Source organism: Fringilla coelebs (genome assembly GCF_963513975.1).
Source record: "Fringilla coelebs genome assembly, chromosome: 8".
In the NCBI taxonomy this organism is placed as follows: domain Eukaryota; kingdom Metazoa; phylum Chordata; class Aves; order Passeriformes; family Fringillidae; genus Fringilla; species Fringilla coelebs.
Genome location: NC_140066.1, coordinates 18,251,784 through 18,275,115, shown reverse-complemented (window position 1 = coordinate 18,275,115; position 23,332 = coordinate 18,251,784). Strand labels below are relative to the sequence as shown.

The 23,332-nt window shown below is 48.7% G+C and overlaps 1 protein-coding gene across 1 annotated transcript; it reads left to right on the top strand.

The window, feature by feature from the left end:
* The first annotated feature begins 276 nt into the window (after positions 1-276).
* Positions 277-21,734, top strand: SCD (stearoyl-CoA desaturase). The gene is made up of 6 exons (XM_084209914.1): positions 277-1,060; positions 4,765-5,050; positions 11,676-11,806; positions 15,086-15,291; positions 16,527-16,759; positions 17,980-21,734. The coding sequence occupies exons 1-6, from the start codon at positions 1,034-1,036 to the stop codon at positions 18,177-18,179; spliced, it is 1,083 nt and encodes a 360-aa protein (XP_084066040.1). The 5' UTR covers positions 277-1,033; the 3' UTR covers positions 18,180-21,734.
* The last annotated feature ends 1,598 nt before the right edge of the window (positions 21,735-23,332 follow it).

Genomic DNA, 23,332 nt, shown 5'->3' with positions numbered 1-23,332 from the left:
AAAATAGCTGATGACAAACTGAGCTACTACTTTTTCCTTCCATCCTCTGCTGAAGGCACTGTTTTCTGGGGACAACAGACAGGATTCTTTTTAAAATGTTACGGCCAACAGTTTCCAAACTATTTGGGCATATCGTGATGAACATCTACACAGACATACACGCTTATCAGGACGTACGTTGTGGGGTGGTTTTCTTTGCAGGAATGTGTGATTTCTATACACGCATATCCGTGTAGAGTGCACCCCAGACAGATCCCCAGAACAGAGCAGATGTTTCATGCTGATTCCCCTTCTTCCCCCGCCGCAACCCACATCCAGCTGGGGAAGGGGAACGGGGCTCTCTGACACCCCTCACCCCTCGGGAGCCCCTTATTTCACGAGGGGCAGCCCTCGCGGCGGCGGAAGGGGCTCTCGGGGGGCCGCAGCACCCCCGGCGGGCGCGGAGCGGGGCGCGGGACCGTGCGCGGAGCAGTGCGCGCAGCGGGGCGCGCAGGGTGCGCGCCGCGGGGAGCGAACAGCAGATTGCGGGCAGCCAATGGCGAGGGCAAGCCGAGGTGGCACCAAATTTCCCGCAACCAATCAGCTCGCAAGGGGGAGGGAGGGGAGGAAAAAAAAAAAAAAAAAAAAAAAAGAGGAAGGAAAAAAAAGAAAAAAGCAGCCAGGCATCATGCGAGAGCCTGGCCCTCGTCATCCTCCTCTTCCTCAGCATCCTTCCTCCCTCCCGCCCCCCTGCCCGCTCCGCCCCGCCTCTCCCCCCGGCTACGTCGAGAGCCGGGCCCCCGCCGCGATTCGCCGCCCTCCGCGCTGACCCCGCGCATCCCAACCGCGGGCAGGGGGTCACCGGGAGGCCGGGGCGCGCAGAGCCCGGCCCCGCCAGCCGCCGAGCAAGCAGCCCCCCTTAAATACCTCCGCACCCGCCTCCGCCAGCCGCAGAGCTCGCCGAGCGAGGAGCCGAGCGGAGCCAGCCTCTCGCCAGCGCCGGGGACCTGCGCGCCCGCGTACCGCCGCCGAGGAGCAGAGACAGGGCCGCCCCATGCCTGCGCACTTGCTACAGGAGGAGGTAAGCGGGGCCCCGGGGTGCGGGTGCTTTGTCTTCCCGTCGCCCCTTCTTCATCTCCGCGGCTCCGACAGCGCTGCGCTGCTGCTGTGTTGGGGAAGAAGGTGTGGGCATCCACGCGTGTCTGTGCGTGCACACACACACGTATTCACACGTGCGTGCCTGTGTCCTCTCCGCACCGCTTCGCAGCCGGTGAGGGGAAGGGCTTCAGTGGTAACTTAAAACATCCCCCAAGCCTGGTGGGGAGCCCATGGATGAAGCGGAGACATCCGCCTTTGAGGTGGATTCCTGAATCCTGTGCCCTCAGGTAGACTGAGCATGAAATACAGGGTTATTTTGAAAACACCCATCAAAACATTCTGGGTGCTTGAATAGCATGAAGGGCTATTCAAGAGGATCTTTTGTGCCAAGAAGTCATACGTTTTTTGATAATACTCCGACTGGGATTTAAAAAAAATTTTCTTAATTAATTTTCTTTTTGATAAGAAAGGGGTTTTACTCACAGTGTTTTAAAACCAAATACTGCGGCACGAAGCGTCTCTAGGACAGACGCAAGGTGAAAGCCGGCTGCCCAGATGAAATGAATGACTGTGTCTGCATTGCTTGAGCCAAGCAAGCATACAATAGGGAGACTGCCCATTTTTGGCATATCTCCTGACACCAGTAAGATATGTGGAACTGTTGGATTTTTAAAGATTTTCATTTTTATTTTTGACCCTTATGGCAGCCACCCTTTGCCCAAGGGGAGGAGGCAAGCGCTTGATTCTAGTGTTTGTGCTCTCACCTTCTCATCCTTCCCCCCTCTGGCAATGCCTAGAAGTGGATGTAAATCATACCCCTCTCTTTTCCTGTCACCAGTACCCAGGTGCTTTTTCCCTTGGTGCTTTTGTGTAGGTGCCATGACTTTCCAGGGATGCTGTGATGTAAAGAACTTTACTTTTCTCCCTTCCCAAAATGGATGTCAAAGGCAGTGTGTCCAAACCATGTTTCATGGTTTTGGCATGTATTTTGGGTCATATCCTGGAAGCTGGAAAGAATCCTGTCCCTGGGTCACGCCGGGCATATTCAAATATACCAGACCCGAGATTCAGTGCCCTGGGGCCCATACACTGTGCCCGGTGCAGGAGCCTTTGAGCTGCAGTCGGTTGTATAAGCTGGCTGGATGCCAGGATCACCTATGGCATGTTCAGTGCTGGGGAGTTGGGGGTGTAGATGGGGAAACACATCTGTTCTGCAGATGAGAGCTGCAAAGTCATTCAGAAATGAGGGAAAGCTAATAAAAATTATTTAGCTGGCCTCCTCCCTCTCTCAGCCCTAGACCCCAGATCAATCTCCATCCCATTTTCCTTGGTAGGAGCCACTATGGTCATAAGGGGATAAAAATCCTCTTTCCTCGTTTCCCCCATTTCTACCTCTCTCCCTCCCTGTTCCCCCCATGCTCCTCCCACCAAGTCTGTAACGGTGGAGCTGTTTCACAGCTGCTTTATAGCCCTTTTGTTCAGGGTTAGTTTACATGTGAGAAATGACCAGCCTGATTATATCAGTGTAATTCCAGCAGCATAGGTATGCTAGTGAAATTCCTCGTGTGGCCACTACAACTCCACAAGAGATTTTTTCCTCTCTGCTGTTTTCTTTGCGCTTTCCCTCCTCCTCCTCTGCCCCTGTGTAACTTTGACAGCGACATAAGCTATCATGGAGGAGAAAAAATGCAACTCCAACCCCACATTCTTACTCTGGAAGCAGCATGTCCATATGGGGTGTGTTACCTGTCTAATTATACCACCAATCACTGCTGGGAATTTTTCCTGCATAGACAAGTCTTGGGTCTTTTTGGTAGATAGTCTTGCAGCCAAGAAAGAAAATTGTACCTTTCTGCCAAAATGCTAGATGAGAATATCTAACACTTCAGAACAGGCAGGACTTCTCCTTGCCTAATCTCTGAATTAGAAGCCATTTCTCATGGTTCTTTTGGTGTGGGGATTACCTCTAAACTTTCCAGCAGATGAGAGTATCATGCTCTCAAAACATTAACTAGGAAAGCAGGCAGAGACAGCCTATAGCCAGGATGCAGAAGAGCCAGTCCCAAGCTCAGCAACTCGCCTGCGTGCAGTGAAGGCAGCAGGATACTTTGTGTCCAGTTTTTTTTCCTTTCAAAGCTTTTGATTCCCCAAGGAAAAACTAAAAGCGCTCCTCTGTAGAGATCATTTTACTTCCCAAATGTGGGGAATCTGTCAGCCTTGCCAGCTCCTCCCCATCGGAAGGTATGTCTGTAACCCTCCCGTTTCAACCCTTGGGAAAGGGAGGAGTTGGGGTGGCCACGTAAGCTGCCTGGCCTGATTTTAATTCCTCCCTCAGGAAACTAGGCCATGGCAGGATGGTGGTCTTTTATGAATCCTGAACACCTGAGTGGGAATCTGCCGCTAATTCAGCAGAGATTTCTAAAGGAGCTTTCCCATCTTGACCATGCTCCCTCCCGCAGTCTCAGCTCTCCTGTTCCTGCTGGCTGACCTTTAGTGCCCCTTCACCCATGGAGGCAGCAGTCTGGGGGGCAGAGGGATGTGTCCCAGGGGGCAGGGGATGGGGTGATGTGTGTGGGACACACCGCTTGCATCCCACGTGCTTGGCACCCCGGGGTTGGGCACTTGGGCTTGGGAATGACAAAGGGCTGCGAGTACCAGCAAGCACACCAAGCACACGGCTGTCTGAGATGGAAATCGGTGATTCAGGGTTCACTGACCTGTCTCATTAGGGTCAGTCCTGCCTGCTCCTTTTGTCATGCATGCCTGATCGGGCAGGCTGTCACTCAGCCAGGGCAAACAAGCATGTTCTGAGGGAATGTTGTGTCACAGTTATAGAAGGGAGCCAGGAGCCAAGCTGAGCCAACTTTGCTGCTTAAAACTTCCTCTCTACATGCTGGTGGCCATAGATCAGGGGATTGTCTTCCCTTGCCTCAGTTTGCCTGTGGGTGGGAAATGAGAGAGGGATAGCAGGCACAGGATAAGTAGCTACAGTTCTAACTAGAAGTACCTCACCTGACTGCTTCCATCCACTGATCTTCAAGCATGTTGGTCTTGGCACATCCCATCTTGGAAGGTGAGGCAGGCAACATAAAGAGGCACCGCAGAGTAATCCCCTTGTGGATCTTCCTGATGTTCCCCTGTGATCCTAGGTGGGGTGACAAATAAGTAGGATTTCAGGAGCAGCCCACTGATTTATTATAAAACTGTGTTTCAGACCATATTTCTTTCCCACCTCCTTCTTCATTCACAAGATTTCCTTTATTTTTGTCCATTTATGCAGAAGCCCAGACCACAAACCCACCTAAAACCATCCACTAATCAAACTGAAGGAAAATAAAAATCCTTGCAGTTTGCAAATGATGTCACCAAAATGCCCCTGGTGGAAAAGAGACTGGCTTTCAAGTATTTTTCTTTACTTTTGGCACCCTACCTACCATTCACCTCCTCCCCAGAAAGACCAGGTCCCCATCCTCTCAGGCCATGACTCCATGTGGCCAGAGCAGGCTCTTCTTTGTGCCAACGGCTCAGCTGAAAGAACGGAGCCTTCCAGGGAAACTACAGGCTGTGAATCTTTACACTGCCAGCCTGGATGCACGTGTTTCTATTTCTTGAATTGATAACCCCCAACTTCTTGTTTTGTTTTCCCTTCTTTCCTTTGTTGAAAATATCCATTGCTATCTCTTCAAGGAGTTCTCCTCCACCTCCAGCACCACTGCTGGTGGCACAGTCACCTCCCGGGTGACCAGGAATGGAAACGCCGTCACGGAGAAGGACTTACTCAATCATGAGGACTTGGCAGGAGACCGGGGCATGGTGGATGATCTCTTTGATGAGACCTACCGGGAGAAGGAGGGCCCCAAGCCCCCGCTGCGATACGTCTGGAGGAATATCATCCTCATGAGCCTGCTGCACCTCGGGGCCCTGTTCGCCTTGACGCTGATACCTTCTGCAAAGATCCAGACACTGGCATGGGGTAAGCACATTCCTCTATCTGTTTCTTGGCATCTGCAACCCCCAAATCTGTTGGGTGGGGTTTTTTTTCCCTCCAGGCCCACAAACTTGGGGATGAGAGAGAAAGAAGCAGGGGGTCTTCTAGAAGCAGCTCTTCAGCCAGATTTGTAGCAAGCTATGGAAGGACTTGCTAGTGTCTCTTGTAAGGTCATACGTGAGAGGGAAAGATTTGGCAGGGATTTGGCTTGTCTGCTCAAAGAAAAAAACTTGATTCACAAACATTAGGACTGGAGATATCATGAATGTGTAGCTGCTTCTGGGGTGAAGCACAAAAACTGTTTGATAGAGTACTGTGACAGTGCCAGAAAGTTAGGAAGAGAGATGCTAGCAAGAGCACCTTAATGGGTTTTTGGGGAAGCAAGGTACGGAGCAGTACTTGGCATGAGACTGCTGCCCAGACTTGAGAACCATTCCTGTCCTTACCAGGGAAGTGTAAATCCCACAGAGCCTCAATGTGTGTATGAGGGAAAAGAGACAAAATACAGTTGTGCTGAAGATAAAAGTCAAGAATTAAGTCTGAAGCTCAGGTCTTTTATCATTCTTAAAAAAGCACAGATTAGCCACTGTCATCCCGGAACTAAGCCTGACGACTTTCAGAAAATAAATAAGCATCTCTCCAGGCAGCAAATTCCAGTGAAAAGCACAACCCAGCAGAAGGTAGCTAGGCAAAGCTCTGCTTTCTCAGAGATCTTGCTCTGGGTAGGAACCAAACTTCTCCTCTGACTGCTTGAAAGACAGCTGGGCCGAGGGCCCACTCTGCAGGAGAGCTTCGCTTTCCACGAGCCTTTGTGTGGACCCCTGGAGGAGTCCAGAAACCAAACGGCTCCCAGTAGCGAGGTCGAGAGATTGCATCCAGCCCCTGCCTCCCTGTGAAACAGAACATCCTGAAACAAAAAGCCACAGTCTAGATTGAGGTCTGCTCGGGTGGCTTTGAGCTCAGTAGTACTCCTGCTTCCTGGTCAGCCCGGCTATGGATGGGCCCTGGGGCGATCCACCTGGTCTATCACACTCTCAAAGTCAGTCTTCCTGATGGCTGTGTGCAACAAGTATCACAGCTGAACCGGGAAGGAGATGGCTTCCTGGATGGCCAGGCTGACTCTTCCTCTGTAACCTTATCAGCCTCTCACAGGCAGAGGTCTGCCTCCTCACTGGAGGCAGCAGCCAGAGTCTGGCTACAGCATCTGCAAAAGCAGAGGCTTGATGTGTTCCCTTGTGCAGCCAGCATGGCCTTTCAGGGGGATGTTGTGAAAGAAGACTTTGCTGGGCCTTTCTCTTGTGAAAACCTGACAGGCTGTACTTTGCCCCGGCCTGTCGGAGGTGGGCAGAACATGCAGCCTCAGCATAATGTTGGAGGAGCATTTCAGGGCTCTTGGTCCTGTTCTGTGTGTCACATCCCTGGGCTGGTGGCTAAGCAAAGACTGCTGGCTTCTCTCACTCACTGAGCTGACAGCCTGGGTCGTCCAATTCCAGTCAGATAACCTCAGGATGTTGGGGCAAGAAGAAGGAAAAAAATGTGAGTTGAATTTACTGACTTCATTTCAAGCTGCTGATATGCTCCCTGATTTCCAAATCCATCCAGCCCTTCTCCCTTGAGTGCCCTTCGGATACTTACGAGGGCTTGAGCATCTTTATCCAGAAAGTTAATGCTGTTTTGCATTCTGCTAAACCCACCCTACCCCAAACTGGTCTCTGAGGCAGTGTCTTTGCAACCATGCACCTCTTTAGGATGTCTGTATGGCATCTCATGGCACTAACCAGGAATCTGCTTTGTTTTTTATCTGATGTCAATCTTTCCTGCTCTCCTTGCTCAGTCAACTCTGATGGGAAGTGCTAGTTGCTCTCATGCCACTGTGAGGCACTGCAAGATTCCATGGTGGATTCTGGAGTGACATGTTCTGGGAATGGGAGAAGGACATGGTGTTTGAGGGAACTGCAGTGCTCTGGACTGGCTGAAGATCTATCTGGCCTTATCAAAGCTGGAGTAGCTCCACCAAGCTCCCTGTCCTGCACTCCTGTTCCGGGAAAGGGCCACCGTTCATGGCACCTTACAGCCAAGTCAGTTCCTTTATAGTCCATTCTCCTCCAGCACTAACTGGAACTGGAATACTCTGATCCTCCACGTCTCCCTTCTCAGCACAAGGCTTCTTGCTCCTTGCATTGCCCTTTTGTCAGCTCATATCTTTATTTGGCATATACAAGGCATCTTTGGCTGTCATGTCAGTGACTTGCTGTTTTTTCCCATTACCCTCTGGTAGCAAGGAGAGGACTACAGTTCCCATGTTACACACAAGGATAGTGCAGCAGAGACTTGGGCTGCTCCTGGCAGTAGACCATGGGCTCATGGCAGGCCAGCTCTAGCCATGGTAGTTCTGGAGCTGCTGGAGTTTTTGCTTGTTTCTTTGTTTGTTTTTCAGATAATTTCTTCCTTAGGTTGTGTACATATGATATAAAATTAGCATGGTCCTGTGTGTGTTGGAACAGGCAGCTGTGAGGCCTGGTAGCTCATCTACCTTCTATAATTTATCCATTGCTTATACCTACTTCATCCTGGCCACCATCTCCTTGATGTTCCTCTCCCTTTGAAACCAGTTATATTGGTGACTGCCCTCTTTTGTTTTCATTTCTCTGTGTGCTGATTCCTCTTTGTCTCTCAGGCTCCCCAGCCCTGCCTTCATCATTGTTTGCTGTTCTGCGTTGCTTGTGTGCATTGTATCCCCTGATCTCTTTCTGGTACAGAGCTTCCCAGAATGAGCTCGGCTTGTTGATCAGGTGAGAGCTCACCATCACAAGAGCTCTCCGAGCCTGTCCAGCACTGGCTTTCTAGTCAGCACCCCTTTTATTTATTGTCTTTCCCACTGCACTTCTCAAAGTCTTGCTTAGTCTTTTCAAGGATCATGGGCACATTTTACGTCATTTGCCAAATGGCACAGAGACTGAGTCTAAAAGGGCAGGATGCAAAGGTGATGGGCAGTTTCTTCTCTAATTGCTCAGATCCTCGCTGGAAACATGATTTGTGGGTAGTCTTTTTAGCCCTTGGATGCAGCAGACTGACAGTAATTGCGTTAGCTCCTGTTGACCTGGACAGCAGTGTCTGTAAATAGGAATGGTTCCTCTCAACATGGTGCTCTATCAACACCCCAGAACCCTGCAGTGCCAGAGGCTCTAGAAGCATGGGTTGATACCATATTTTGTTGTTGCTGTATTATCTTTGGACCAAGGTGAACCTTGCTGGGTAATTTAGGCAATTCTGACAGTCAGAAAATCTCAGCCAATACTACCCCCAGAGATATGAGCAGCAAAGTGTTTACAGTGGTTTTTTTACTTTCCCATCAAGACTACAGCTGACAACACCTTACCGCTTAGTGTTCCCTCCAGGCTTAAGTAGCAGGTGCTATGCTTCTCTGAGTCTGGCAGGGAAGTTAGGTTTCAGTGACAGCAGATCCTATTGCTCCTTCTAAACACTGTTCCCTTTATGCAGCCTGTAAATTTCATTGCCCCTGGTATCTTTCTCCTGAGTAGCAGGACTCACCTGGCTAACAGGGACTGGGCAGCAAGGAGGGAACAGTTCTGCACAGAGCAAAAGCCCAAAGACACATGCTGGATCAGGAACACCTCTTTACATGTAAACATCCTTGGTGTGCACTGCAGGTGGCAATGCTTTCAGCACATTCCTGGTTTCTCATCATAGCTTGGGTCTGAATCTGGGCCCTAAAGAGGTAAAGCCTAATGAGTCATAGCTATGACTGAATGCGGAATGTTTTCTGTTTAATTTTTGGAGCATTGAGTGCTTATTACTGCCAGTGGTCTTAATTCTTTGTATTCCAGTTGAATGGGTCACTGGCAATATCACCTGTGAGTTGCCAATCTTTTGACTCTCGTGGAGTTCAAAGCACAGTATAGAAGATGACTTTGAATCCTCAGCTGATGGAGTCCCTAAGTCCTTCAGTTTGGGGCAGCATCACCAGGCAGGTGTGAAAATCTGTGCTACTTTATTTCACCTTCTCTACTCTCTTTCCAATTGAATTCTTAGTGGACAGTCTTGGAGAAGTTTTTCTTCTTCCCTGTGAGATGCTGATTCCCTGACTATGCAATGATTGATCATCACTGTACCTGTTTGTGGGGGTGAACTCTCTGAATCATAAGGGTGCTGGATTCTTCTGTATTCCACAAGGATTTCAATCATTGTGCATATCCTGTTGCTGTCACATAAACTCTTAGATATGGCTGATGGATCTAATTGTCTCCAGGTAGGGTTTGGCTTACTGTGGGGCTGGTGCCACGAATGCATAGACTGAGAATCAGTTGCTTTCCCACAGAAAGTGTCTGCCCTTAGATAAACTACAGCTTCTGTATACGGGCATGAGGCCAGGCAGCACAGGATTATAATTAGAGAGTTATGGCCATTGTAGTGACCTGGGATGCAGGTCCAAGAGAAGTCAGCAGGAGCTGCTGAGGTTCATGGGCTATGGATGGAGGCTGAGTCTGTTCTATGCCGGGGCACCCAAAAGCAGTGGGTACTTTTACAAATTTTTTTACAAAAGCTTCCAGGAAAGGATACCCAAAAGCAGATACTGGGTTGTGTGGGTTTGGAGTGTGTTGGTGTCCCCATCACATCTCTCTTGTGATTCCCTGTGCTTGCTGATGATGTTATTGTTGCTGGTGTCATCTTTTCCCAACAGGGATATCCACAGGCAAATTCTGAGAATTGTCTGTATAATTGTCTATATTGGACAGCTTTGTGAGCTTTGTTCAGCTCCGCTGTCTCTTGCAACGGCTGGATCCTGCTGTATTTGCAAGCTTGGCTCTTCTGAAAGACTGCCAAGGTGCTGGGAGACACAAGGCAGAGTTGTGCTGGTCCAAGGCTTGTGCTGCATTAAGCAGCAGGCAGGGAACCAAGGGAAAAGATGAAGATGGGGAATCACAGTCAGATCAGCAGACAGGGAAGGTCACTCTTGTGCAGTGGGATGGAAGTGAGAAGGGTTCATGCATGTTTAAGGGGCCAGAAGATGATGTTAAATCAGCCAAGACAGGCTTTTAGTAGATAAGAGATTAGGCTGGGGATGTAGGGAAAAAAAAAAGGAAGTGACAGAAGGAAGATGAAGCAGGAGATGAGCAGAAATAAAGCCTGTATTATTTTGAATTAAAGAACTGGGCCATGCCTGGCACAGGTCTCAGATTTCTGATTCTAGACAAGTTTCTGTCAGAGTGTCTGGTTTTCTGGATTCAAGATAAGCTTGATTAGAGCCATTTGGCTAGACTGAATGGCTGAATGTCAAGCATACTACCAGCACTTCCTATCCATGGACTTACATGAAGGAGTAAGGAACTCTTTTCATGATTTATACAATTGGCTGAAATGTGCAAATTTATACCAGGAAAGTTTGCCCTGGGGGACTGGTAAGAAGGCATTGCTTCCCCCAGAGGACTAGAGGTGGATCAGTTGACCTGTTCACAGATGTGCACCCTTCCCTCTTTGTGTCTGAGCTTGCAGAACAAACCAGCTGTTGAATGCTCTTTTTCTGCCAAACTTGCTGACCCTTCCTCCTAGAGTAAGAGTTAATTTGCAGAACCAATTTTCTTCTTACCCTACTTTCCTAGTGTAATGCTGCTATGAAACTCTTGGGATCTTTTCTCCATTTCAGTTTTAGGATCAGATGCAGGAGCTGAGGTTAATTTCCAGAATTTCCAGGAGGGCAAACAGGCACACAGACCCAGGGCAAATATGAACTCATGATGTATTGGGAGAGGGATGTGGTTTTTTACTAGATGCCAAAGGGGCAAGGAATTCCTTTTGCCCTGCATGAGGAGGGAACACATGAAGCAGCCTCAGAGCTCAAAAGGGCCCAGCAGCATCTGCCTCTGCCATGGGCACAACTTGCAATGAATCGTTAGCCCTGGGGTTTCCTTCTGTGAAAGGTGCAGGAGTTGAGCAGAGGGAGGGATCAAAAAGACCCTAGGAACAGTAGCCTCTGGGCAGATTTTAAACCAGTGCTAGAGCTGAAGGTGTAGCCCAGGCTTCAGTGGGAGGGTAGGTTAGATCTTTTTTTAGCCAGCTTCTGCTGAGAAAGGGAGCAGAAGAAAAGCCTAACCCTGGGCTTGAGTTGTCCCTCTCAAGAATGCTAAGATTATCTACCATCTCTGGGTGAAAATAATGTAAAAGAGATTTAGTGGGGATTGGTGAGATAGGAAAGCAAGAGCCTGGATTATTCAGGGTGGAAGGAAAGGGAGAAGCTGTTCCCTGGTGGACTGCAGTGCTTTTAACACAGTGCTTTATTAAAGCAGCCAGTTTATACAATTTTGACTACTCTGCTCTGACAGATGGCACTATGCTGAAGAACCAGCCCTTGTGAGTCCTCTAAGGGGGAGCCTCCTTCCTTGTTGGAGATGAAGAGCTGAATTGATTTGTCCCACTGTGCCTAGGAGGGCTGTGGTAGTTGGGCAATCTCAGATTGAGTTTTATTGCCCCAATCTAGTCTCCATGGATTCCTCTCTTGCTTATACAAGAGAGGAAGGGGGAAGGCCCACCTTTGTGTTGCTCTGCCCGAAGCTTTGCTCCAACTGCTCAAACACTTTCTTTTCCTTTGTAGCTCTTCTGTGTTTCGTGGTGAGCGCTCTGGGGATCACAGCTGGATCTCACCGCCTCTGGAGTCATCGCTCCTACAAAGCCACGCTGCCCCTGCGCATCTTCCTGACTATTGCCAACTCCATGGCTTTCCAGGTAAGCCTTTCCTCAATGTCCCTCTGGTCCTCAGAAGGAAGTGCTCCCATGAATCCCTGCCTCAGATATGGGACACAATCTGATGAAGAGGCTCCTCTCTCCTACTACCTCTTGTTAGGAAAAAGACTGCCCTTTCCATCTCACACTGCAGTGCTAGAGTCTGTATTTTGTCTTTACCTTGTCCCATCAGAGGTTGACTCTGGGATAAACCCAGTGTTGAGAGGACAACAGGCCAAAACCAGATGCAGGAAGTCTCTTTGAAGCAGGAATGTACCTTTCTCTTAAGGTGTGGTCTCCCTGTGCTTGCACCAGGTCCCATGAAAGAGGTGTGGAAGTCTTAAGTGTTCTGGTGTTGCCTCACTCTCCTTTTGCTGTGCGGCTGATAAAGGAGAAGGCATCTGCTAAGCCAGGGATGTAGAATTTGCTACTTCATAAAGACCAAGAACTTGTTGAGATATAGGGGATGTTTCTGTCATTCAGAAGAGTGATATTTAGGACTAATCATGTTACAAATCACTCCACTGGGTTCCAGAGAGTTGTCCCAGGTCAGTGATATTTTAAGGAGAGAAGGGTTGGGCCCATTCAGAGTGGCACAAGTGACTGCAGGCACTGTTAAGCACCTTGGGAGATTGCTTCACCTCTCAAAGAGCTCTCACCTCAGGATATTGCCTAACTACTGTGAGAGTACTTCACAGTCCCCACAACAAACAAAACTGCAAATCTGTAGAAGTCAGAGTGAAAACCCAGATTGACATGGCACAGAAAAATAAATCCTCTCAGGCTTGATGCTGTAAGTCAGCCCTAACAACACTCCATCCTCCAACTGTACTGAAGGGTTGCTTGGCTGTGCAAAGTACTCAGGACAGTGTCAGAATGCAGCACTTTCTGCTATAAAAAGGTGAACACAAAAGTGTCGTATTAAAAAGTGCGCTCAATTAATTCTCCAGAGGATATTACTTTTTTTTACATGTAATCAAAACAAAATAAAGTTTTTTAAGCTTTGAAAAACTTCCTAAAACATAATTGAATTTCTTCTTCTCTGATAGTACCAAACAGCTGTCTTTGATGAGGAAGGGGAGGGACCAAGCTGCTGATTCCAGCCAGTGGTCCAGCACTCAGCAAGGCAACAGGATGGGTTGCTGTGTATTAGCTAGTCCTGCACAAAGACCATCTTTCACAGGGTAGAGGGGGAAAGAATTTGCTGAGCTATTGCTGTAGGGGATAGGAATAGACAAAGATGAGAGACAGACAGATATTTCAGCTTCAATAGGAACTAATCCAAAGTTTTACTGAAAATTCAATACTATTCCCCATGGATATTTTTTTAGTAGTTACTTTCAGTGAGATCAAGAGAAGTTTTATGTTGAATTTATCTCATTCTTGTTAGTGGCAGCAGAGGAGATCAGGAACTTTTAAGATCATGGAAGTTTATGGACTGTCTTATCTTAGGTCCTCCAGAAAATGCCTGTTGGCTGCTGAGAGACCTGTGACTTGTAATTTCAGAGAATTTGTGAATTCTGCCTCTAACTGGCTTTTCCACCTGCAAGACCTGTCAGCTGCAGCACAACAGAAGGTCTCGTGGTTATAGCCTGTAGCTGGAAACTGCGAAGGAAGAAGACATTCTCCTTGGCTTTGCTTGCTCTTCTGAGAAAGTCTTGATTTTCAGTCAGGGTTGCAGTTAGAGGTGGGCCCAAAATAAGACCTGTACAAAAGATAATGAGCTAAAGTTTGGGTCAAGATACAGATTTTTCAGGTTTGAGACTCCTGATTTTGTTTGTAGACAGGATGTGGTGGATGAAGTCATACCATAATCCAGCTGTGTTACATGGTCTCTTTCCAAATTTGTGCCTCCTGCCTCCAGCAAGATGGGGAAAACCTTCCCATATGTGCAAGCCCAAGCTGTCAACTTTCAGACTGGGCTTTCTCATGTTACATGGTGCTTTGTAGGGTCTGGGATGTGAAAGAGACTTTGGGTCACTGGTGAAACTTCTCCAGCATAGGTACTGCTTACTTAGATAGGCAGGGCAGCTGGGCCACCCTCTTCTGGGGGAATACTGAGTGACCAAGCTCTGGCCACAATCAGCAAGGGTTGCTGATACTTGGAGATATTTGGCTGGAAGGAAGGCAGCAGTTCCCACTGTTAGGAAACAAGCAAGAGTTTAACCCTACCCCATGCCTATCATTGCCTTATTGAATGGCCTGCAGGTAAATAATTTTATCTCAGGTAAAGGAGGAGTGGTTACAATACTTGAAAAAGACTTGAGGAGTCGTGTCTCTGTTACAAGCACCCTGTGTGGACAAGTCCCTTAGTCTTTCGAGGCAAGAAATAGGGATGGTTATGCCATTTCCCTATCTTCAAAGTGTTTTCAGGAAAAGTCTTGGGTATACAGGTGATTAAGGAGCCTCTTGTGTAATACAGGTAATAGAGCCATGGTTAGATCTCTATTTCATGTTTTCTAGGATGGTGTAATACATGGCTTTAAGCTCATTGAAATCTTGATACAAAGAAATGATCACAGGCTTATGAAAATCTATTCCTAAAACCAGCCAAAGCAATCATTTCATAATACAAATGATAAAAGCGTTGACATTTTCCAAACAGTATTGATTTTGCTACTTAAATGGAACAGTAATGGGGCTGGAGAGAGGTATTTTTGAGAAATGTCATTGAAATGGTGTGTTTGTTCTCCTTCTAAAAAGGGACCTTAATTTTAAGACTGTTTGATTTCCAATGGAAAAAAAAAAGTTTAAAAAAGCTGTGCCCCCCCAAAGTTAAACATCTGATTAGGCAATCCCAGGACAAGCAAGGCAGGATGACCTATGGGAAATGTCAGGTAGAGGGAAGGGGCAGGTCAGCCCTGGCTGGCGCTGTGCAGGGATGGGGATGGGGACAGGGATGGGGACGGGACAGGAGCTGAGGATAGGAGAGGAGGCACCAGCCAGCCAATGAGAGTGCCTGATGCAGGGGTGTGGCACAGGCTGACCAATCAGAGCCTGCAGCACCATGGGTGCGGTGCAACCCCTCCCAGCCCAGAGTTGGCCAATCAAAGAGCAGCAATGAGGTACCCCTGGAGCTGCTTCCCAAAAACCTGGAGAGTTGCAGCCAAAACTCAACCTCTGTTTTAAAGGTCAGAAACCCCAAACCCTAATGAGACATAATGCCACTGATACAAGTTCAGGTCAATAGGATTTAAGTATTTAAGCATTTCAGGCCACTTTGTAATTTGAAGGGAACGTCTCCAGCCCTGACCCTAAGTTTTCACTCCTGCTGACTTGCAGAATGACATCTACGAGTGGGTCCGGGACCATCGTGTCCATCACAAGTTCTCCGAAACAGATGCAGACCCACACAACGCCATGCGGGGCTTCTTCTTCTCCCACATTGGCTGGCTGCTTGTGCGCAAGCACCCCGATGTCATCGAGAAGGGACAGAAACTGGACCTCAGTGACATCAAGGCTGACAAAGTGGTGATGTTCCAGCGCAGGTGAGTTGTGGGGTCAACCCTAGTGGGGAGCCATGGGGAATGGGGCAGGGACAAATGGGCTGGGAACTCAAGTGGCTTTGATGGAATGTGAGAGGATTGAGGGCATCATATGAGAAATGTGACTCTTCAGCATGGCGAAGGCTTTGCTGTGAGATGAACTGTGAGAAATAAGCTGTTCCTCTCCTATGGGAAATGTTCAGAATCCAGTGCTACCTCTAGCCCTCCTACACCCTTCTCTTGCCTCCCTACCCTGCAGCATCTTGCCAGCAGCAGGCTGAGCCTCCCACCACAAAGCCCTCCCACACCTGCTCACCCCACAGCCCAGCTGCTGCTTTGGCTGGCCCAGAGCCCACACACAAGTGCCTCTGAGACATCCTTTGAGATTGTACACCTTCCAGGCCATGTGTGTACCCCTCTTCCCTCAGTCTTCTGGAAACAGTATGGTGAAAGAATGGTTGAAAATGGAGAAGTGAGAGGGGCAGTAACTGGGAAGAACAGTCTGGATTTATTGGTGCCTCTTGGGTAGGGTATCTCCCATCATCTGGAGCTATACTAGGACCCAGAGCAGGTGAGCCTATGGCAAGGGCTGCAGGGATGTGGGACTTAACCCATATAGTAACCAGCCTAAGTCAGGAATTTCCCAGTACAGTCTCAGACTGACTTTTCTTGTGGGTCACCAGAGGGGTCCACCTTCCTCTATTCCCATTCTTCTAGTGTGAGAGAGCCCACGTGCTCATCTGTGCCACTTGCACAGATGTTGCACTTGTTGATGGGGTGTATTTGTAGGCAGAGCCAAGTCTGCATGCAGGAGTTGCAGCGCTGAGCCAAAGCCAGAGAAAGGACCATCTGTGGGACTTTGGAAGCATGGGGTTGCCTTTATGGAGACCAGTGTAGCTGAAAAGCAAGTGACAGATGAGGCCAAAAGCAGCAGCTTTTCTGGGTGTCTGAGTGTCTGGACTCTCACTCACCCTCATGGCGATGGGAGCATTGCTTTGAGCAGATGTGAGGAGAGCAGGATTTAGTCTTAGTCTCTTGCCTGATGATAGGACTTGGGAATCTCCAGGCATGGCTTCTGCACATCCAGAGCAAAAGATGCAAGGCTCAGGAGTGAGGCATTTCTGCACTTGACTTTCCCTGTATACCTGAGCATGAATCCTTCAAATGTAGGACTGAATCAGTCCTTCCTGTCCTGCCTCTGCCACTGAACACCTTCCTCCTGGTCCCTTCCTTTCCAGATACTACAAGCCTTCAGTGGTGTTGCTGTGCTTCACACTGCCAGCTGTAGTGCCCTGGTACTTCTGGGACGAATCCATCATCATCAGCTTCTTCATTCCAGCCATCCTGCGCTACACCGTAGGGCTCAATGCCACTTGGCTAGTGAACAGTGCTGCTCACATGTTTGGCAACCGGCCGTATGACCAAAACATCAACCCACGGGAGAACCCCTTGGTCAGCCTGGGGGCCCTAGGTATGTTCAACATCTATGTCTTTGCTGCAGGGGGACTGTAGAGCAGGGACTGCCTCTTGGGGCTACAACTGCTTCTAGGAATTTCTATCAATCCAGGTATCCCTATTTCCCTGCACCTTTCAGCCTTTGCATCTGAGGGTGTTTCCTGTGCTGGCCAGTGAGTACATAAGGGCAGTGGGGTTATCAGCTCCCATCAGACTCTTTCCAGGCTGGAAAGGACTCTGCTACACTTAGCACCTTCTTATCTCAATGGCAATATTTTATTTACCCTGTTCAGAGGTCTCTCTGCCACATTCACTACACTGAAAAACGTGTGCTGCCGTCACTGCATATCTCTCTGAGATTTGTCAACTTGAAAACCAGCAGATTCACATTTTGACATGTTCTCAGGACAGCTGGTGATTTTGGGGGTACTTGAGGGTAAGACACGATAGATGCTTTCATGTTTTTTACTGAAATTTTGGAGATCTAGTAAAGTACATCCCAGGATCAGCATATGCTCTTATCTGTTTTGCCCTGCCTAAATCCTCATCTGTTTGCACCACTGTACCTCAGTGGGGCTCCACTGATTTACACCACCAAAGAATCTGCTTTGGAATTTTAGTAGAGAGGGATTTGAACTGCAGAGATTCAGGGGTTGGGGCAGGAGTCGAGGCAGTGTCTTTGAAGGGGTGAGCACTGAAGCCAACGTTGACAGCGTCCAGAACAGATAGTGGCTGATTGGTGTGGATTGCTTAGTAGAAGTGTCTGCTTAGTGTCTGCTTTTTTCCTCATCTGGAAATGTCCTTTGGATTTGACATTAGGATTGCCAGTGTTGTGGGAGCATTCATTAGTCTGGTTTGTTGGGGGCTTGTTGCTGGTGTAGCTGGTAGCTGAATTAATACTAGAAGATTTCTTGTGGTGGGAGGGGAAAAACTATGAGGAATCCTCTGGTTTTTTGGTGCAGCTGGGGAACCAGGGCCTTTCACCATTCCTTGCCATATGCTTATTTTCCTCTAAAGCACCAAAGATCCTCTGTGATTGTCATTGTCTCAGCCCTAGCATGCTGGGTCATGCCCAAATGAGATGGGGTAGATTGCAGAAAGGTGAAATTGGGCTGAGAGGAGAGAGAAACCTGGACTCAATCCAGAGCCCATTACAAGAATATGGTGCTTTGGGTCAAGATAAAGGGTCTGTCACCTAGAGCTCTGCAACATCCTCTCCCTGGTCATGTTTTTCAGGAGAAGGCTTCCACAACTACCACCACACTTTCCCCTATGACTACTCCACCAGTGAGTTTGGCTGGCGCTTCAACTTTACCACAGCCTTCATTGACCTCATGTGCCTCCTGGGGCTGGCCAGCGATCGCAAGAAGGTCTCCAAGGAGGTCATCCTGGCTCGGAAAATGAGGACTGGAGATGGAAGTCACAAGAGTGGCTGAGTTCCTGCTCCCTTTCACACACACATCCACACCTCTCCTTCCTCCTTTTTTATCCCTTTCTCCCTTCCCACCCCCTCCAAACACGCTGGACAAAAGTTTAATGTTCTGTTAACTAACTACTGAATAATGCTACCAGTTTGCTTAAGATAATGATAATGAGTTTTAACGCCCCCCTCCCACACTGCATTTTGCGGGATGTATTTAAGATCTAGGACTCTGCCTTTATAACACAAGGCCACTCTTTCCCTCCTCTCCTTTCCCTTTCTGTTTTCCTCTCCAGCCTCTCTAACCTGTCTCCTGCTTTACATTTTCCCAGTCTCTACCTGGAAGAGAAGCTGGTAGGAAGTGGCCTGGGGAGGCCCATTGCAGTTGGCTATGTACTATTTAGTTAAGGGAAGCCTGAACCAGCCAGATGAAGAGTTGAGCCAAAGTCAGTGACCCTCTCCCCACTACCTTCCCCCCAAAGTTTCTGCCACCGTCCCTCCTCTTTTCTCAAGGGCTGCTGACAGACATGACATGGCTAAACTGCTCTTCCTGGGAAAAGCAGCCCCATCCCTTGCTCTTGCCATCAGAAAGAAGAGTTGTTTCTTTCCAAGATGTCTCTTGGGAAGTGTTCTCCACTGCTCCTCACCACCTAGCCACTCTGGCTGGGGAGAGAAGAGTGCCCAGACTCTCTCAGATCCCCAGGTGCACCATTGGCTAGGGGATGTGGTAACAGCAGTGGGCACTGGAGAGGGAGTGCTGGTGGCCTTAATTTGCGCTCCCTCTGGTGTCACAGCCTCCCTCCCTGCACTGCACTCTGTGCCATGAGGGACTGAAGGCAGAGCATGACTCTGAGCTCCACAGCTGTTTTGGAGAGTGATAGTGAAGAGAAGGATAGATGGAAGGGTGTGCCACTGGCTGCCAAGGGGCAGGATCAGCCCATAGTGAATTTTCTTCGCCTCCACCACTGAGATTTTTGCTGGCAAATGGGGCTTGGCCAAAATGGAGAAGAGGAGAAGGATGTAAACCAAAGCTCCACCTCTGAGCTAAGCTGCTTTATGTGCTGGAAAAACAGGGTCCCTTTCTGGGTGGCAGGCAGATCCACATCTTTGCTGAGCACAGAGACAGGACAACGGAGCACCTGCAGGTGTAGGGAGGAGTGAAGGTATCTGCAGGAGCAGGTATTTTTATCCTCGGGGGCTCCACTCAACAAGTGCCTGAGAAACATCAATGTGGGGCCAGGTGGCACAGGGGGCTCGAGGAAGTTGAGACCTCAAGGTGAGAAACTGCCACCAGTGCGAGCTACCTCTGTGCTTTCTTGCCTAGGGTCTGCTGTGTTGGTTTGCCATTCCCTGCTGCCCAGAGGGAGTGGGAAGGAGAGGCAAAACCAGCTCCTTGTTAGTCCCTTAGCTTGCCTCCCAGCCCCCTCGGCGAGCCATCTCGCCGCCTCGCTCCTTTGCCAGTGAGACAGGCAGCGAGGGCGGCTGAGCCTGCAGAAAGGTCAGTTACATCACTGAGCCGATGTGGGCATGCAGCTGGAGGGCGCTGGGGAAAAAAGTCCATGTGGGTGTTGTTTCCTGCAACTTGCAGAGACCAGCTTCAGTTCAGGCAGTCGGTTACATTCTGGATGTTATGGCATCACGCCTCTCACTGAGCTGAACGTGCTTTTTGCCCCTTAATTCCCCTAGTTATTATTAATTTTTATTACTATTATTGTTATAAGTTGTAGCAATTGTACTGTTTATTGTTGCTTCAATGCATCAATCGGAGCTGGAGGAAAGCACAAGAGGTAGCCAGAACAAAGTGATATTGGAGTGGGGTTTGCAGCATCTCCCTTATTCAGGCAGGCCAGGGAAGGCAGAGACAGTGCAGATGCCAACTTCTCACCTCAGCTCTGCCACGTCGCAGCCAGGGAAGCTTCACGGGAGCGAGTGTCTGCAGCTTTGCTTCCTCCTGCTGCAGTGAAACTTACCAGGAGCCAGGATAGCTCTGTGATGTTCTCCTTAACAAGAACAAGCTTGTTACTCAGAAAATGAGTCTGTCTCCTCACCTTCCCCTCCCTGCCACCACCATGACCTTGTTTTTGCTCAGCAATGGGACCCTTTGAGTTTTTGAGCCATTAGGAGTGATGTGGTTTCCAGCCAAGAGCAACAAGGACAAATGGAGAAGAGAGTCCTTCAGCTTCTAGTTTCAGGAGACAGCATCCTTACTGCTCTGAGGCTGTTGACTGCCTGGGTGCTGGCTGGAGCAAAGGGAGTTGTGGCTAGAGCTGTATCCTATCATTTGAAAAAAAACCAAAAAGCCCTCCAAAAAAAGAGAAACACTGTTAGCTCTGTAATTGTGGGCTGACTTTGCTCTAGTGTAAACCCCTCTGAACCCATGGAAATCCCCAGAGAGGATGAATTTGCTCCAGCCAGTAATTTGAAAGGGGTGAAGGGAGGGGAGAAAGGGAGAATGATTTCCTTGCTCCTGGTGCCCTAAATGTGTAGTGTGACATATTCTACAGTAGAGATGCATGCTGTGAAATGCAGCAGTATTTCACATCCTCTCAGCAAAGAAGCAGGGCTTGACATCAAGGGTTCCTTTCAAATTTCAAGTGCTGATTCAGGTCCAGAATCTGGAATGAGAGTGGAAGTTGAGGAGCAGTAACCAAACAGTCCTGGTGTTTGTCCAGTCACTTTAAAGGTAGATTGGCAAATATCTCTGGGTGCCTTAAATCTTTCTTTGATATACATAGAAGTATTGACAGCTATTTGCAGGTTTTTTTTTTCCTGAGTTATGAACATTCAAGGGGTTTCTTAATTATTTAATTGCCTACATTGAACTGTGGGTGCAGGTGATTTTGAATGTATTTGAGTTAGAACTTTTGTTAGATTAAGAAACAGATACAACACTTTAAGTAGAACTTTGTTTGAGATATATATATATATACCTATAAATATATATATATTTTTGGTGGCATGTTTGTGTCCTGGACGCATCGTCTGTATGTTTAGCTTAAATGAGTCTGTGAAAGGTGGAAGCAGAAAAAGCAGCAGTGGGACCTCATGGGTAAAGCAGCTGGGACCCGTTCCCAGCATACCAATTCGCTCACTGCGTGATTTGGGACAAAGTCTCTTAAAAACACACTGTGCCTCAGTTTCCCTATCTGTAACGGGGCGTTACACCCTGCCTCCCAGAGGTGTGGGTGAGGCTCGCTGCCGACCAGCCGAGCACAGGAAGGAACAGTATGAACCACACATACCGCTGCTGGCAGAAGCATGGACTGGTTTGTTTTCCAAAACAGTTCCCAGCCATGCTGGTATTGTGAAGAGCAGAAGTCTTAAGTGTTGAGTGTTCAGGGAAGGATTGGAAAGTTGAATCTGCACATTGTCTAAGCTCTGTCACTGTTGAAATGTGAGTAGGATACAATTTTTCACAGCTTAGGGATTTCTGCATAGTAGTATCTCTGTTTTGTGTACTGGAGAAAAAAAAAAACAAACTTTTTGAAATAATTTCTACTAATATGGAAACAGACATCTGGTTGTGCTGATCTGAAATTTTATTTGTTCATAATAAAAATGATAAATGTTACTTTAAGACTTGTTTGACTGATGACATGGTGGGCAGGGCTTGGTAAAGCACAAGATACTCCATCAGGACCAGAATGCTGTGCCTTACTGCTTCCAAACCCTTCGCTCTTCCAGGAGAACCAGGGGAAAAACGCCTCTGGCTCTTTAAGCATCATGAATGAGTGGATTATAATGGCTTTCATACTCCAGCGCAGGCCAGGCAGGCACACCCCGCCGAGGCTGCCCCTGCGCCTGGGGTTACTGCAGGTTAACTCCAGCCGGGGCCCCTTGCCAGGGCCCTGTGGCTGGCGGATACACATGCGGCGCAACACGTAATACCGGCAGCCGCCCGTCAGGCGGGTTCATCAGCCTCAGCAGGGGAATTTTCCTCATGCAGCAGTGAGTGTCCCTGCTTATCCCCACCCCTTCTGCAGCTGGAGGGAAGTGAAAGGAAAAGGGGGAAATCCCCTGACCAAGTATCACTTTAATTCATAGTAGCTTCCCTGTACCCCCACCCAAATGCCTTTTGATCACAGTGGCGAGTAAGGCCATCTCTGCACGGCACCAGCTTGCTCTGTGCACAGGCAGGCAGAGGGATGGCCTTGTTTGTGGCATCTTTGCCACCTGCAGCACACTGGGACCCCTGGTCCAGCCCATGTTTACTGGCACCGCCAGACCCTTGCAGCTGGGCATGCTGAATCCCTTGGAAGAACATGCCCATGCTTCGGCTTCCAGCTGCAGCTAGTGCTGCTGGAACGCCCTTTGGGTGGGAAGGCCAGAGCCAGCACACTGCAAATTGGAGTGGGGGGGTGAAAAGAGAGTCAGTCAAGCCAGAAGTTGAGCCACTTCCAGCAGCTGTGTTCTTCCACCTGGAGGTATGTGACCAGCTCAACCAATTTGACATATGGCTGCTTTGAGCTGTAGAAAAAAGCAAAGCAAATGCTCCTGCTCCTCAGCTGGTCACAGCACCACGTCCCTGGAAGTGACAGAGAGGTGCTGCTTCTGGTAATCTGGTGCACTTTTGATCCCAGCTGTGACAGCACAGCCCCTCCTAAAACAAGTGAAACAGAGAAGGCAAGTCTTCAAAACTCCTGATTATTCAGCCAGGCCTAAAAATAAAGTTAATGATCCCTCTGTCTGGATTTCATGAGTGCAACTCCAATCACAACCTCTCCCTCTTCGTTAAAGGCTGTTATTAAATCCCCTGCCCAAAATATGTTTTCCTACACTATCAAACCCTTCAGCAGCGCCAGCTCAGCATTTTAGGTCATTGCCTAGAAGTATTTAATGCATAATCATTCCTGGTTTCCTATGTAATCTGCCCATTTGGCTTGCAATTCCAGCGCACGCCAACTTTGCACCTCTGAAAATCTCCTACCCAGCAGAGAAGGAGAGGGAAAGAAAGAGTTAATGTACAAGCCAGCTCTGCTGAGTAGGAGAGAGCAGGCAAACAAGTGCCTGCTTGTTCAGATGCAAGGGAGGGAGAGCAGGGAGGGCTGCAAGCTATCAGGGGAGAGTTTGCTGCATCTTTTTGCTCCGAACACAACATGCGGAAGATACCAACGTGATCCTTAGCAGAAACCAGGCTCCAGCTGCAATCCACTCACTCGCTAGGGATGG

Excerpts from the sequence above, each read along its gene's own strand:
- SCD (XM_084209914.1), top strand. The coding sequence starts at position 1,034 with ATGCCTGCGCACTTGCTACAGGAGGAG. Across the intron at positions 5,051-11,675 it reads GATCCAGACACTGGCATGGG|CTCTTCTGTGTTTCGTGGTG; the intron begins GTAAGCACATTC and ends TTTCCTTTGTAG. Across the intron at positions 16,760-17,979 it reads GGTCAGCCTGGGGGCCCTAG|GAGAAGGCTTCCACAACTAC; the intron begins GTATGTTCAACA and ends CATGTTTTTCAG.